This window comes from Saccostrea cucullata, unplaced genomic scaffold (assembly GCF_032062105.1).
Source record: "Saccostrea cucullata isolate Sc308-1 unplaced genomic scaffold, CSIRO_AGI_Scuc_v1 ctg127, whole genome shotgun sequence".
Lineage (NCBI taxonomy): Eukaryota > Metazoa > Mollusca > Bivalvia > Ostreida > Ostreidae > Saccostrea > Saccostrea cuccullata.
The window spans coordinates 1,016,898-1,032,194 of NW_026940370.1; the positions used below are offsets into that span (position 1 = coordinate 1,016,898).

At 34.8% G+C, this 15,297-nt stretch overlaps 1 protein-coding gene across 1 annotated transcript; it reads left to right on the forward strand.

Moving 5' to 3' along the window:
- Window positions 1–1,152: 1,152 nt before the first annotated feature.
- Window positions 1,153–9,570, forward strand: LOC134255194 (methylthioribose-1-phosphate isomerase-like). Its single transcript, XM_062737697.1, is given in 11 exon segments — window positions 1,153–1,354; window positions 2,199–2,434; window positions 2,612–2,778; window positions 3,533–3,934; window positions 4,150–4,356; window positions 5,047–5,085; window positions 5,088–5,189; window positions 8,273–8,457; window positions 8,633–8,744; window positions 8,985–9,089; window positions 9,167–9,570. Coding segments are annotated over 11 exon segments (1,974 nt in total). The 5' UTR covers window positions 1,153–1,222; the 3' UTR covers window positions 9,454–9,570.
- The last annotated feature ends 5,727 nt before the right edge of the window (window positions 9,571–15,297 follow it).

A 15,297-nucleotide genomic window follows, 5' to 3' on the forward strand; every position in this document is an offset into this window, starting at 1 on the left:
GCAATAATATCGTCGATTAAATTACAGTTGAGGGTTATTTCTTAGATAAAAGATGAAAATATATCCATATCAAGGATTTTAAAGCATTGTGATAAAGGTATGATATTTTTCCGGTCTCCATACCGTCTGTCCGATGCATGGTGAACCATGTCCGATCCATGGTGAATTTTCTGTTTTTTCTAAAAACTCGATTTTTGGGGATATTTTCTCAATAAACGGCATATAATTGTGTCCTAAATTGTTATTTTAATCACAAACTAAATGTTAAACTCCATTTTGATAATTTTCCGTCGGTAGCGATATCGCTAGAACTTGTTGAAGTACAAGGGTATCCGATGCATGGTGAATTCACCCTATTGCAATCTTCATATCTACGTGTAATAATACTTGCCATGGACCAATCTTTTTTCTCCTTCTCTTTATCTGGTGTCCACTTAAATGATTTAAAGCATTTTATAAGAAATTGTGTGAGACAAGACTTCAAATCTTCTGATAGACACACATACTCCGGATTCTCCACCAAAGCCTCGCATAGCATAAACACGTTTGGGATATCTAACAGCAATTTCGCAGGGGCCTAAGGGAAAAAAACAACAAAATATTACCTTAGTCGTAAATTATACAATGATTCTGTAGTATGCGTACATGTTCTACATGGAATAAATAGTACACTAGTGTACTATATGAAATTATGAATCGAACAGTTCCATAAATCACGCTCACAGTACAAATATTATAAACTCATAAACTATAAAGAAACATACCTTACATGCACATATTGTTTCACTTATTTCTTTGATTACAGATATACTGTTTGGTACAAAGTCAAGGGAAATCAAATGTATTGCTTTCAGGCACGAATTTATTTTTTCAGCCACGGTAAATAGATCCAGGCCTAAACCTGTCATTGTTTATTTTTTCCCGCCAACTACAGATATTAATTAGTTCGGTGAAAGGTATGTCGCGTCTGCGAAAGCTTTTGACTTTATTACTTATATACATACAACACAGTCTATTGATAAGAATTTTTTTTATTTTTAAGTTTGATTTATTATGAAAGTAAAGTATATCATACTTTGAATATATATATATATTTTTAAAACTTCTTTGAAACTGAAACTAAATTTTCGTTCGACTTACTTTCATCATTCAGAAACACGTGTGTAAACTGTTATGTCAACAAAACATTATTTTTAAAGATTGTCTGATTGAGAACGACAGCATGACACTGGAAGCAATCAAGTACAATAATGGAAAATTACAGATATTGGACCAGCTTCTTCTTCCGAACGAAACCAAATATATCGACATTTTATCTGTAGATGATGGATGGAAGGCGATAAAGCTCATGCAAGTAAGTAAAATCAGTTTGACGTTTATAGAATATATATATAGTGACTAAGTCGATCCATGCAATTTCAGTGTTTATCTTGATCCTCCCTCACAAAAAAAAGTAAGAATAGGACAGCTAGGACCTGAAAATTGTTTAAACACGATAACTGTAACTACATTCTTTATAGCACTTGGTCAAAAAGAAGGTTCCAAGGCTGACAAAATCGCTTCAGATTGGAGTTGTAGGCCTTGATTTAGGACGCCAACAAATATGTTGAGAGGAGTTAAATATTTTTAAAAAGTCATGGGCTAGTCAATAGCTAAGATGAATGAATATTCAGAGACAGATCAAAAAATGTTTGTTTTTTTTTAAATGCGAAATTTGAAAATAAAAATCCTCAAAAAGAGGGAATATCTATTTAATAAGTTAAAATCTGAAACTGGAAATGCAACCGTATTTAAATTTAAATTGCAGATAGAATAGAAGTTGGCAAATATTGCAATCCAAAAATTATTTGGAAACAGAATAATATTAACCGTCAAACTGTTTTTGAAGATGAATTAATTTGTTCTTTATTATTTGCATGATGTAAAATTATTAATCTAGCAGATGTTAATCAGCAAGAAGTATTAGTTACATTATGAACTTTGTCAAATGAGTTTTTTCACTGAATAAAATTAAAGATATATGAACATAACTCATAATTTATACATTTGTATTTACAAAAAGTGGAAAAATATAGATTTTTTTTTTCAATCATTTAGTTTTATCGATTTAAATGCAGTTTTGAACTAATAACTAATAAACCTAATAGGTGTTCTTTAGGATTTGCTATTTTAAAAAAATGTGGACCTATATATTCAAGGTACGAGGTGCACCTGCGATCGCCATAGTAGGATGTCTAAGTTTAGCAGTAGAACTGAGGAAAATGTCCTTCTTGAACGTAGATGAAGCATGTAGATTTATTGAGGAAAAGTTGAAGTACTTAGTGACATCCCGACCCACAGCAGTCAACATGGATAAAGCCGCAAAATACTTCATAGAGAAAACAAAGTCATTAGCCAACAAAGGGGACAACTCTGTACAGAATATAATAGAAAAGTACATATCGATCCTGTATAAATATGCATTTTTTTATAGTGGTTAAAAGTAATTAAAATGTGATCTGATTAAATTTGGCCATTGATTGTCCTCAGAATTTCGTGTTACATTCCCTGTATTTTTTTTTCATATTTGTTGAATATCTTTAGCCTTATAATGTTTTTGCTCTTGTTTTAGAATAGTGTCTGAAATAGAGGAAATGCTTCCTACAGATATTGCTGTGAATAAAACCCTGAGTAAATTTGGAGCAGATCACGTACTGAATCTTTGTGACAAACCAGTTGATGTCCTTACTCACTGCAACACAGGGTCTCTAGCGACGGCCGGATATGGAACAGCTCTGGGTATTTCTCTCTATTTAAAACCAAAGGAAACTATCTTTTATTTTTTAGTGAAACTTAGTTTGAAAGAAAATCCTTTTTAGTTTTTATACACTTTTTGAATTTGTGAAAGAAAATAAACATAGTAATATCGTGGTGTCGTTAAAAAAACTTTGAAGAATTAAGTTTTTATTTTTCGTTCTGTAGATCATGGTCTTTGAACGTTTACTTTGTGAGGTACTACTTTTTAGCGTAAATGCATTAATGTGTGTTTTGTATGGTGTCCGGATAGGGCCATTTGCTAAAGCTCAACATTGCGTTCAGAAAAAAACACGCCGTCGCGCTATCACAACATTGAACAAAACGCTGTTACGCTAACACAAGTTTGCACAAAACGCTTTCGCGCTAACACGTACGAGTTCACACAACATGCTGTCGTGCTATCACACTACATGCCGTCGCGCTAACACGCTTTCAAGCAACACACCGTCGGAAGTTAGCTCGACGGCGTGTTGTGCGAAGTCGTGTTAGCGTGATAGCTAGCGTGCTGTGTGTTAACGCGTGTTGTGCGAACTCGTGTTAGCTTGACAGCATGTTGTTCAATGTTGCGATGGCGAGTTGTGTGTTAGCGTGACTGGTGTTGTGTGTCAGCGCGACGGCGTGTTTTTCTAATAGCGCTGTTGATTTTTAGCAAATGGCCCTTTCCGTACACCATTCATGCATAGTTTTGTCTTTCTAAGGAGTTCGAATTCCTTACACATACTTCAATTTTCCTTAGGTGTAATACGAACTTTACAAGAAAGAAATAAATTGAATCACGTGTATTGCACGGAGACTCGTCCCTATAACCAGGGGGCACGGCTGACGGCTTATGAATTTGTGTACGAGAAAATGTCTGCCACCTTAATCTGTGATAGCATGGCATCAATGTTGATGGAACGCAAAGGGGTGTCAGCGGTAGTTGTGGGAGCTGATCGGGTGGTAGCCAATGGGGATACTGCTAACAAGATAGGAACCTATCAGTTGGCTATTGTCGCAAAGCATCACAACGTTCCATTTTACGTTGCATGTCCTTCTACTTCGTTTGACCCAAAATTAAAGAATGGAGATGAAATTCGAATAGAAGAAAGACCACACGAAGAAATGACACACATCAAAGGAGTTTCTATCGCTGCACCAGGTACTTGCTTTGAAAAGCGTCTATGGTTTAAGGGAAAAACCACAGTGAATATAATTGAATAGATTTAGGAAGGAAGTTATTTATGATGTCAAAAGTAGTCCGAAACATATGTTATGGTTTTAACTTATTTCCAAAATATATTAAATTTTAATTGAGACTCTATTAATTACATGTTTGACTTATGCAAATTATTCATATTTCCATTTCTTTTTAAGGAATCAATTGCTGGAACCCCGCCTTTGATGTGACGCCGGCGTCTTTGATTACTGGTGGGATCATTACAGAGTTTGGTGTGTTCAAACCTTCTGAGCTATTGGAGCGTTTGGTACCACTGTTACAAAATCAGCAAATACAGAATGGAAATTCCACGTGACCAGGACGGATGTCACCTTGTCTGGTCTATCAAGATATTAGTATACGTTGTATACGTTCTCGAAATAAATAAATCGGAAAGTGTTCATGCACCGTAAATGCATTTAGTCGATTCTTTTTCTTTGCGGGTGATACCCAGAATATTATCAGAGCGGTTTCTTCTAACATCTTGAGGACTTTTAAATTAAGAATGGATTAGAGATCTGGAAGGTGATTTGAAAAGTAAATTGCAATTTTGAATGTTAATCACAAAGTCATAATGTAGAATTCAACTGGCATTTTGTATATATTTAGAAGAAATGTAAGGCTTTTTATAAATACACCAAAAAGGTTTCATTGACATTTCAAAGATACATGTACTGGTACTAAATCCAAGGATAAATGATTTGTATACCACATCTAAAGACAAAGAAACTTGTTTCAGCAATTCATCGGTTTATAGCTCTGTCTTGAAATGTACTGAACACTGCTTGATAAGATAGGATGTTTTTTATGGCGTGTCTCCTTCATTGAATCCGTCCTATAATGCTGCTGAGCGGTATTAAGAAGCAATAAATGATGACCAGAATGAATCAACGCCACTAAGACAGGCTTATTTCTGCTATAAACCATCCCTATACATGGGGTACACGAGATTTTATGGTCAAAAATCCAATTGTTAGACTATATTTATATGGAGAAATCAACAGAACAAAAATAATTCTGACTATCGATCGCTAGAAAACGAAAAACACGGTCAGCCTCCAAACACATTGCACCAGCTCCAAAATATGGATTCGTTTTCAAGATCCCGAGATAGATAGATGTAAATCAGGGCCGGTCCTGGAGAGGATGTTAGCTGAAATTTCTCTGATTCTTGAAATATTTTCAGCGTTTGTATATGGTAAGTTCTTTTTCTCTTAAATACCTATGTTCCTCAAAATCGGTTTTGTATATCTTCGTAATATATGAAAAATATTGAAAATAATGCCAGTTCAATAGTCTAAACCAGTTTCTAAACGTTTTTAAAAAGGAAAATTTAAAAATTTGAAGTGTGATACAAACTCGTAAAAATATTTCCCCCTTTTTTTTGAAAAGAAATTTTGCAAGTGTATATGTTCCCAGTAAGTTGCTGAATGTGATTTATAACATGTTTAAGTAGCAACACTTCAATGAACAAACTTAAGAAAAATTCATTATTAGTTAAATGGTATAAAGAGTATGTCACCTTTGGTCTTTTGTTCAAAGTGTTGATATCCGTTGAGTTTACTTGAGCCATGTAAGATATCTTGTTTGTTTGTTTGGTTTTTTTTTGTTTGGTTTTGTTTTTTTTTAACATGTTTTAGAGTGAGATGTCGCTTTATTGCAGTTTAAATCATTTGGCACTTGCTTGCTCCGCATGCTTCATGTACGTCTTTCTTTTGAAAAATAAAGATACAATGAACATTTTTTAGGTTTAGGCCCCCCCCCCCCCAAGACCACACACACAAACTTTCCACAGACACGTCACATTAGGATTTATACAGAAGTAATAGAATAAATCGTAAAACCTCTACTTTTCAACAATTATTTGTTGCTGCGGTGATGTTTTACAGATTAAAGACATCAGGAAGGATATTAAATTGGGAAATGAACATTTCCGATTATTTTTTTTTTTTTTTGCTTGTCAGGTTTTTGTTTTGAGTTATAAATTTTTTTTTTACACTTAGCCCCCCCCCCCTTTCAATTTGCTTCCGACGCCAATAATTTCCAGATATAATTTCCCAGTAACCGTTACTGTCAAGTATAGATCATCTTTTGATACTTGACCTAAAAAAAACAAGAGCCATGAAAGATATCTTTTTTTTACATGTTTCAGAGTGAGATGTCGCTTCATTGCAGTTCATATCATTTGGCAATATGCTTGCTCCGTATGCTTCATGTACCTCTAGGCTCTTTCTTTTGAAAAATAATCAAATGATACGTTTTGTTTTAAATGATAAGAAACTTAGAAACAAGAATAGTGAAACAGTAAAACTGTTCCCAAATGACCCGCCCACATTAGAATTTATACAGAATTACTAGGATAAATCGTAAAACCTCTATTTTTCAACAATTATTTAGTATTGCGGTTATGTTTAGCAGTATATAAAGACATCATCAGGAAGAGGTTTAAATTGCTTGGAAAAAAGGATAAAAAATGTAAATTAGTTTTTTTTTCGAAAGTTGTATACATGTATATAAAACTTGGTGGGTGGTATATTTCAAATACCACTTGAAGCACCTTTTGCTCACCCAATAATTTTAAGATATAATTTTCCCAGTTGCCATTACCCTCCAACTTTGAAAAACGTGTACTGTAACATTACATATTTTCGCGGGGTCAATTTTTCGAGATTGAGGAAAAAATATTGGTTTGTGGGGTTTTGATTTCGTGGTTTGAAAATGTTTTGTAGTAATGCATATGATATTTACATTTCGTGGTGGCCATAAATTCGTGGGTCTCTCCATACCTCGAAAAAAAAACGAAAATTAACCCCCCACGAAAATTAGTGATTTCACAGTATATAACTGAGAAAGATTGATTGATTGATTGATTGTATGTTGTTTAACTTCTTTCTCGAGAATTTTTCACTCATATGGATACGCCACCACTTGTACAATGGAATTAATATTTCAAAGCCATTTAGCAGTTGATTATTTATGCCAGATATAAATATAAGTCGGAAAAATGCTGATTTCTTTGTTTCCTCTCTCCATCAATGGAGCTTGATGGAAAGAGGAACGAAGCGTAGTCGGTCTTGGGTTTCCGACGATGGCACCTACTGCGACACGGGACCTCGGTTAAAGAGAAATAAAGTTCAAAACAAAACGCAAAAAAGGTTGAAAAGCCTCTACATCATGTACATGTGAATTAAAAATATGTTATAAATGTTCTGTATATTTCTGAGTCTTAATTTATATCCGTATATACAATGTAATAATTTTCAAGTCAATGTTCCTAAAAAATGCCACATTTAAACTTTTTTACCCTTTCCAGGGACCAGTACCAAAGTGTGCGGAACAAAATGATTTACAAAGTGTTATTGTATGAAAAATGCACAGGTACTCAATGTCCGGAAAACAATTATGGGACACACATAAACCCTTGACCGAAGAGGCTAAGTTTGACGCAGAGGAAACTTACTCTTGGCCTCATGCAAGTTGCATGAACCATCAAAATCATTGTTTTATTTAAAAAAAAATTGTAAATAGAAAAACAAGCCAGTTTTAGCCCCAAGGATAACGTCTTTATCATTAAATAGCCCAGTTAAAGGTTTGTCTAAGATTTTTAGTTGAATTATATTGAATTTATTACCAACTTCCAATATGGTCACCATTCTCTGTTGAATTCGTTTACTCTGATTGGCCAATAGCACAGGTCATTAGAGTTCAATATATGTTATCTCACTAGATGGCGTGGCAGTAAACCCCATTAATATTCAGTCAAGGGTTTATGTGGAGCGGAGCGGATCAGAAACTCTTGACTTGGGAAGATAAGGTACTTGTGGACAGGACACCCCTCCCAATATGTGACCCCTAGCTTGTTATTTTTTTCCACAATTTTTTCATTATTTCACTTCCTTTTCATGTATACAATTACGAAATAATGAATTTTTAAAAAAAAAAACTCCAAATAACCGTTCAGTACAAAAAATACCCCTCTATACCTAATAAGGGAGGCCTGCCAACAAGTATCTGTGTGATGCTGCAGGATGTATGACAGAGAAATTAAGAGAAAAAAACATTAGAACTCATTACCCTTTCTAAAGTAGAATGCATGAAAGGATCTTTTTTTCAGTAATCGACTCCTTCCATGCATGCATATTCAACTTATATTAGTGTAAAATTATGATACTTTCTTGTTTAACAAAGTATATTTTGTTTGAACTAACTTAATTTAGACTTGTTATGTGTAAAAATTGACATTAATCAAAGGACAAGAAGTTATAATATCCTTTTTCTCAGGGCTGACGACGGATGGGTGCGAGGATGGGTGGACGTTCTATAAACACTTGTGTTACCAAATAAATCAGGACCCCTATGGACTCAGTCAAAAGGAAGCCGGCGCTGTCTGTGTGTCCAAGAATGCGGCTCTATCCAGTATATGGGATAACAAAGAAAGCCAATTCATTGCTCAAGAGTTACTCAGAGTTAGTGAATCTTCTTCATTTAAAGAAAAAGAAAATAATCAAAATTCAATATTCTCTTAATACAGACTTTCTGCAGATTACAAAATATATTTAATAAAAAAAAAAGTTTTTAAAGTTGAGAAACTATATAAATGTGATCATATGTTGATTTAAAAAAAAATCGTGTACATTGCAGATAACTAATGCCAACCACGCATGGATTGGTCTGAAGCAAGAGAAGCGAGGGAATAGGTATGTCTGGACCTTGGTGGACGGATCTATCGCAGATGCTGCAAGCTGGAAATACGGTATATATTACTTTGGAGTATGACTGAATATTCATGTAGCTTTATATAATTTGAGTGTATTTGGTTTTTTTTTTCCAATACGAATATCTTCGTTCTAAATGTTGAGATACTAGTATCTCTCGTAAGTTCAAAATGATAGAACATAGAAAACCAGGGGTTCCGTGTGACGATCAATTATCGAAATGATTCAGAGTTTGTTTTTTTTAACAAATAAAAAATATAAATGTCCTGTTATTTCAGGAGACACAGAGGACACTGTTGGAATGTGTGGAATTATCCGCCGAGACGGAGTTCAGGATCTACAGAACTGTACGGAACCCATTCAGTTCTTTATCTGCAAGAAAAGTGAGTATAGGACATTCCTATCAACAGTTTATTTCACAATTGTTTAAAATATTTTATTTTACCCATCGTTCTTTTAGATCTTAAAATGTGGTATGTCGTCAGTGACATCTTTGAAAACAAATACCGCGACGAAGATTTCAGTGAGGAACCACAGAAGCTAATGTTTGAGAGGGTGTGGCCTCCCAAACTGGAATACGTCCATGATTATCTGTCACACCTAGCCCAGACGACAGTTTCCAAGGAAACGGACTGTGCTTACAAATGCTTCCGGGCTGATGCATGCAGGGCTTTTTCCATTCAGTGCAAAGTGAACTGGAAATGTGAAAAATATGATTGTGAAGTTTACCGTCCAATTACTTTATGAGAAAAAAAAATGCACTTTTCTTTTTACATAACCTTATTATTTCTTTTATTTATAATTTACATTATATAAAAAAGGCAAAATGTTACTTTACATGATAAAATGTTTAATGAACATGTCTATTGCATTTCTTATTTGTCCAAAATAATGAATAAGTGGGTTCCTGGTACGATGAGGTTGACTATTTCGGTACGTTTGCTATAAATGAAGAAAGGTTTTGCAACTGTCCAATGTGCAGGAAATAACGGTACATTTTTTAGGCCCGCCTTTTTCATGATCGGCTTATAAGTTAATGACTAGGAGTCAAAGAATGATCAACTTTGTCAGTTGATACATTTTGGGTAGAAGAATGTTGCTACAACATAAAAATCTACGACTTTTCAACTTTATGTGCATCAATGGACCATGATAAATTAAAGTCCGATCTTTTTGACATCATTGCATGACAGCTGCTTTTTCAATAAAAACAGAACCCGTAAATTTACTTACCTTGTCATTGGTCATTTGTAAAATAACTGTATTTGAATTAAAAAAAAAATCTGATTGTACACCAGTCTTCCAACAATCTATTGGAATTCCCATAGGTACCAATTGCGCCCTGTTATATTATCAAACCTATTTTTATGCGCCCGGATCAATAGATCCGGGACGTATATTGTTTTTAGCTCACCTGAGCTGAAAGCTCAAGTGAGCTTTTCTGATCACATTTTGTCCGGCGTCCGTCTGTCCGTCCGATTGTCTGTAAACTTTTCACATTTTCGACTTCTCAAGAACCGCTGGGCCAATTTCAACCAAACTTGCCACAAAGTATCCTTGGGTGAAGGGGATTCAAGTTTGTTCAAATGAAGGGCCACGCCCTCATTCAAGGGGAGATAATTGGGAATAAATGAAAATTTGGTGGTATATTTTAAAAATCTTCTTCTCAAGAACCACAGTGCCAGGAAAGATGAAACTTATGGGGAAAAATCCTCAGATAGAGTAGATTCAAGTTTTTTTCAAATCATGACCCCCCGGGGTAGGGCGGGGCCAAAATGGCCGACCAAAGTTTTACATAGAAATATATAGGAAAATTCTTTAAAAATCTTCTCAAGAATGACAAAGCCATAATTCATCATATTTATATGGAAGCATGCTCAGGTAGTGTAGATTCAAATTTGTTCAAATCATGACCCCCGGGGGTAGGGCGGGGCCAAAATGGCCGACCAAAGTTTTACATAGAAATATATAAGAAAATTCATTAAAAATCTTCTCAAGAATGACAAAGCCATAATTCATCATATTTATATGGAAGCATGCTCAGGAAGTGTAGATTCAAGTTTGTTCAAATCATGACCCCCGGGGGTAGGGCGTGGCCAAAATGGCCGACCAAAGTTTTACATAGAAATGTATAGGAAAATTCTTTAAAAATCTTCTCAAGAATGACAAAGCCATAATTCATCATATTTGTATGAAAGCATGTTCAGATAGTGTAGATTCAAGTTTGTTCAAATCATGACCCCCCGGGGTAGGGCGTGGCCAAAATGGCCGACCAAAGTTTTACATAGAAATATATAGGAAAATTCTTTTAAAATCTTCTTCTCAAGAATGCCAAAGCCATAATTCATCATATTTAAATGAAAGCATGCTCAGGTAGTGTAGATTCAAGTTTGTTCAAATCATGACCCCCGGGGGTAGGGCGGGGCCAAAATGGCCGACCAAAGTTTTACATAGAAATATATAGGAAAATTCTTTAAAAATCTTCTTCTCAAGAATGACAAAGCCATAATTCATCATATTTATATGGAAGCATGCTCAGGTAGTGTAGATTCAAATTTGTTCAAATTATGACCCCCGGAGGTAGGGCGTGGCCAAAATGGCTGAACAAAGTTTTACTTAGAAATATATAGGAAAATTCTTTAAAAATCTTCTTCTCAAGAATGACAAAGCCATAATTCATCATATTTATATGGAAGCATGCTCAGGTAGTGTAGATTCAAATTTGTTCAAATTATGACCCCCGGAGGTAGGGCGTGGCCAAAATGGCCGACCAAAGTTTTACTTAGAAATATATAGGAAAATTCTTTAAAAATCTTCTTCTCAAGAATGACAAAGCCATAATTCATCATATTTAAATGGAAGCATGCTCAGGTAGTGTAGATTCAAGTTTGTCCAAATCATGACCCCCGGGGGTAGGGCGGGGCCAAAATGGCCGACCAAAGTTTTACATAGAAATATATAGGAAAATTCTTTAAAAATCGTCTTCTCAAGAATGACAAAGCCATAATTCATCATATTTATATGGAAGCATGCTCAAGTAGTGTAGATTCAAATTTGTTCAAATCATGACCCCCGGGGGTAGGGCGGGGCCAAAATGGCCGACCAAAGTTTAAAGATATATATAGGAAAATTCTTTAAAAATCATTTTCTAAAAAATAGCAAATCCATGATTGGTCATGGGAATACTTTTGGATTTAAACTTTACAATAAAAGGCCATTTTCTACTTTTTCCTACCCTTAGTGCTCAGGTGAGCGATGTGGCCCATGGGCCTCTTGTTGTCCTGTCTGTCTGTTTGTTTGTTTGTTTGTTTGTTTGTCTGCAAACTTTAACCTTCGCAATAACTTTTGAACCATGAAAGATAGAGACTTCATACTTGAAATGCATACTCCACTAATGAAGCTCTTTCAAATGACACCAAAGTCAATGACCTTGTGACCTCGACTGTGACCTATATGCCAAAAATAGCTTTTTTTCTGCTAACTTTAACCTTCTCCATAACTTTTGAACCATGAAAGATATAAACTTCATATTTGGTGTGCATACTCCACTAATCAAGCTCTTTCAAATGACACCAAGGTCAACGACCTTGTGACCTTGACTGTCACCTATGTACTATAAATAGCGCATAGTGTTTCACAAACACATCTTGATCTTGTTTGTATTCATATGAAACTGAATTTGTTCAAAATCTTATACTTAAAAGAAGAAAACACTTGAGGTGGTCTTCAACTCGACATTTAGATATATCGACGATCTATCCATTCTTTTATCGACACGATATATCCCGTGTTCTTGAATTAACAAGCAAATTCAAAGAATTGTGGTCCCCCGCTTTCGGTGTCTTTGTGGATGAGATGTCATTTTTTATGACACATTGTGTCTAATATGAACACCCTATCATATGTCATTTATTTAGAAATTATCACTGAAGTTGATTTTTTTAAAAAATAAGGTCAATTGTGAAGGTCAAGGTCAAGGGGTAAGAATTCATAGCATGCTCGGAAATATCTTGTCACAGGTAATGCACATGTCAAATATGAAAGCCCTATTTCTTCTCAATATAAGGAACAAGATGTGTTTGTGAAACACAGATGACCTCGTATGGCAACATAACAAAGATTTAACATTTCTTAATTCAAATGAAATATATTTGATATTACCCAAAGTAGGGTTTTCAGACAAGAAATACGATTGTGAAATACAAAATCCCATCCCCCTGTTCAAAAGAAAGTTATGGCCAAGGATACATTTTTGAAAGGTAGGTCAAACTCCAAGGTGAAAGGATCTGAGTTGTTGATTTCTTTAAAAAGGTCACAAGTAATACATATGTGAAGGATGAAAACCCTAACCTTAACCGTTTAATAGTTATGGCCAAGGTGAAAGTTTTGGAAAAGTAAGTCAATCTCCAAGGTCAACGTCAAAGGGTCAAAGTTCTTGGTATCCAATGAAAGGTCTTCTCATAAGGATTACATATGTGAAGTATGAAAGCCTTAGCCCTTACCGTTCAAATGTTATGGTCAAGGTTAAACTTTTTTTTTCAAAAGTACGGAAATCTCCAAGGTCAAAGTCAAAATGTCAGAATGGTTGTTATCCAATGAAAGGCCTTGACACAAAAAATACATATGTGAAATATGTAAGTCCTAGTTTCTACCATTCAAAAGATATGGTCAAGGTTAAAGTTTTTTTATAAGTACGGAAATTTCCAAGGTCAAAAGGTCAAAGTTGTGGGTATCCAATGAAAAGTCTTGCGACAAAAAATACATATGTGCAAAAATATGAAGTCCTACATGTAGTATCTACCATTCAAAAGTTGTGGCCATGGTCAAAGTTTTTGAAAATTAGGTCAATCTCCATGGTCAAGGTCAAAGGGTCAAAGTTCTTGGTATCCAATGAAAGGTCTTTTCACAAGGATTACATATGTGAAGTACGATAGCCCTAGCCCTTTCCGTTCAAAAGTTATGGTCAAGGTAAAAGTTTTTTCATAGGTCTCTAAGGTCAAGGTTAAAAGGTCAAAATTGTTGGTATCCAATGAAAGGCCTTGACACAAAAAATGCATATGTGAAATATGAAATTCCTAGTTTCTACTATTCAAAAGATATGGCCAAAGTAAAAGTTTGGATTTTTTTGTAAAAGTGGGTCAAACTCCAAGGTCTAGGTCAAAAGGTCAAATATGGTGGTACCCAAAGAAAGGTCTTCTCACAAGGGACACACAAGTGAAATATGAAAGTCATAGCTCCACTAAATCAAAAATAATGGGCAAGGTTAAAGTTTTTGTGACGGACGGACAGACGAATGAGATGTAATGTCCCCTCGCTTTCGCTAAAGCGGGGGACAATAAAGAAGGCAATAAATTGTTATTTTATTCATTATGGTTTTATTTTGATCGGGATTGGTCCAAAATGATTTTTTTTTTTTTTTTTTTGCCATTTCATTTCAATTTCTTGCCAAAAAGACTGAGACTAGTCAAAATTCACATATACTTTGATCATTAGTAAACTTTAAGTGAATCATCGTGCATACGTACAGATATTTCTCCATCAGATAATAAAGGCTTGTCATAATTTTTAATTCTTATACCACCAACCTTTCACTTGCTATTTGACTTCGAATTAAAGTCATGACACTCCTTAGGTTCATAAACAGTACCTGTATCAGGTTCCAATGAGCAATCTTTGTATCAAGTACGAGCTCCTAGTATTTCTACATTGTTAAGTTAAAGTCTTAAAAAAATAATTTTACACTATTCTGCCTGTAACTTTGAACTTGCTGCATTGACACTGGATTAAAATAAGAACTTTCCTTATTTCAAAAACAATACCTGTACCAATTCTTTTCCAAATAAAGTTTTAGCCGAGACATTTTTTTTTCTTTTTTCTACCAGTGACCTTGAAATCGCCAAAATGACCTTGGATAAAGGTCAAGGCATATTCTTTGATCATAAGCAATATCTGTACCGAGTATGAGCTTCCACTGACTCTCCATTACAAAGTCAAGTTATGTCATACCTTTTTTCTACTAGTAACCTTGAACTAAATGGAATGACTGGATAAGATCATGACACGTTTTTGGGTCATAAGCAATCCTTGTACCAGGTTTGAGGTTCCAGTGATTCTTTCTACAAAGTTATGACCCAGACAAAAATTTCATACTTTCAGGCCAGTAACCTTGAACTTGCAGGAATGACCTTGTGTCAGATCAGGACTCACTGTCGGGTCATTACAAGCAAGCTCTATAACAAGTATAAGCTTCAAATGTTTCCATATATCAAAGTTAGAGCCTAGACAAAATTACATTCACAGACAATGTGATTCCTATATATCCCTAAAACTTCGTTTGTTTGGGGTGAAAAAGAGAAGTTTCATTACAAGGAATATACATTTGAAATATGAAAGCCCTAGCACTAATCATTCACATCATTTTGTTTTACCAAAGTAGGTCAAAGTCTAACTTAAAGGTTAAAAAAAGTTCAAAAGGAATGGCCATGGGTAGTAAAAATTAGTAAATTTGGAGACACATAAACAGACAGACAGTTTATCAAAATATGCCCCCAAATCTTCAATTATAGAGGTGGAATAAAAACTCAACAAGTT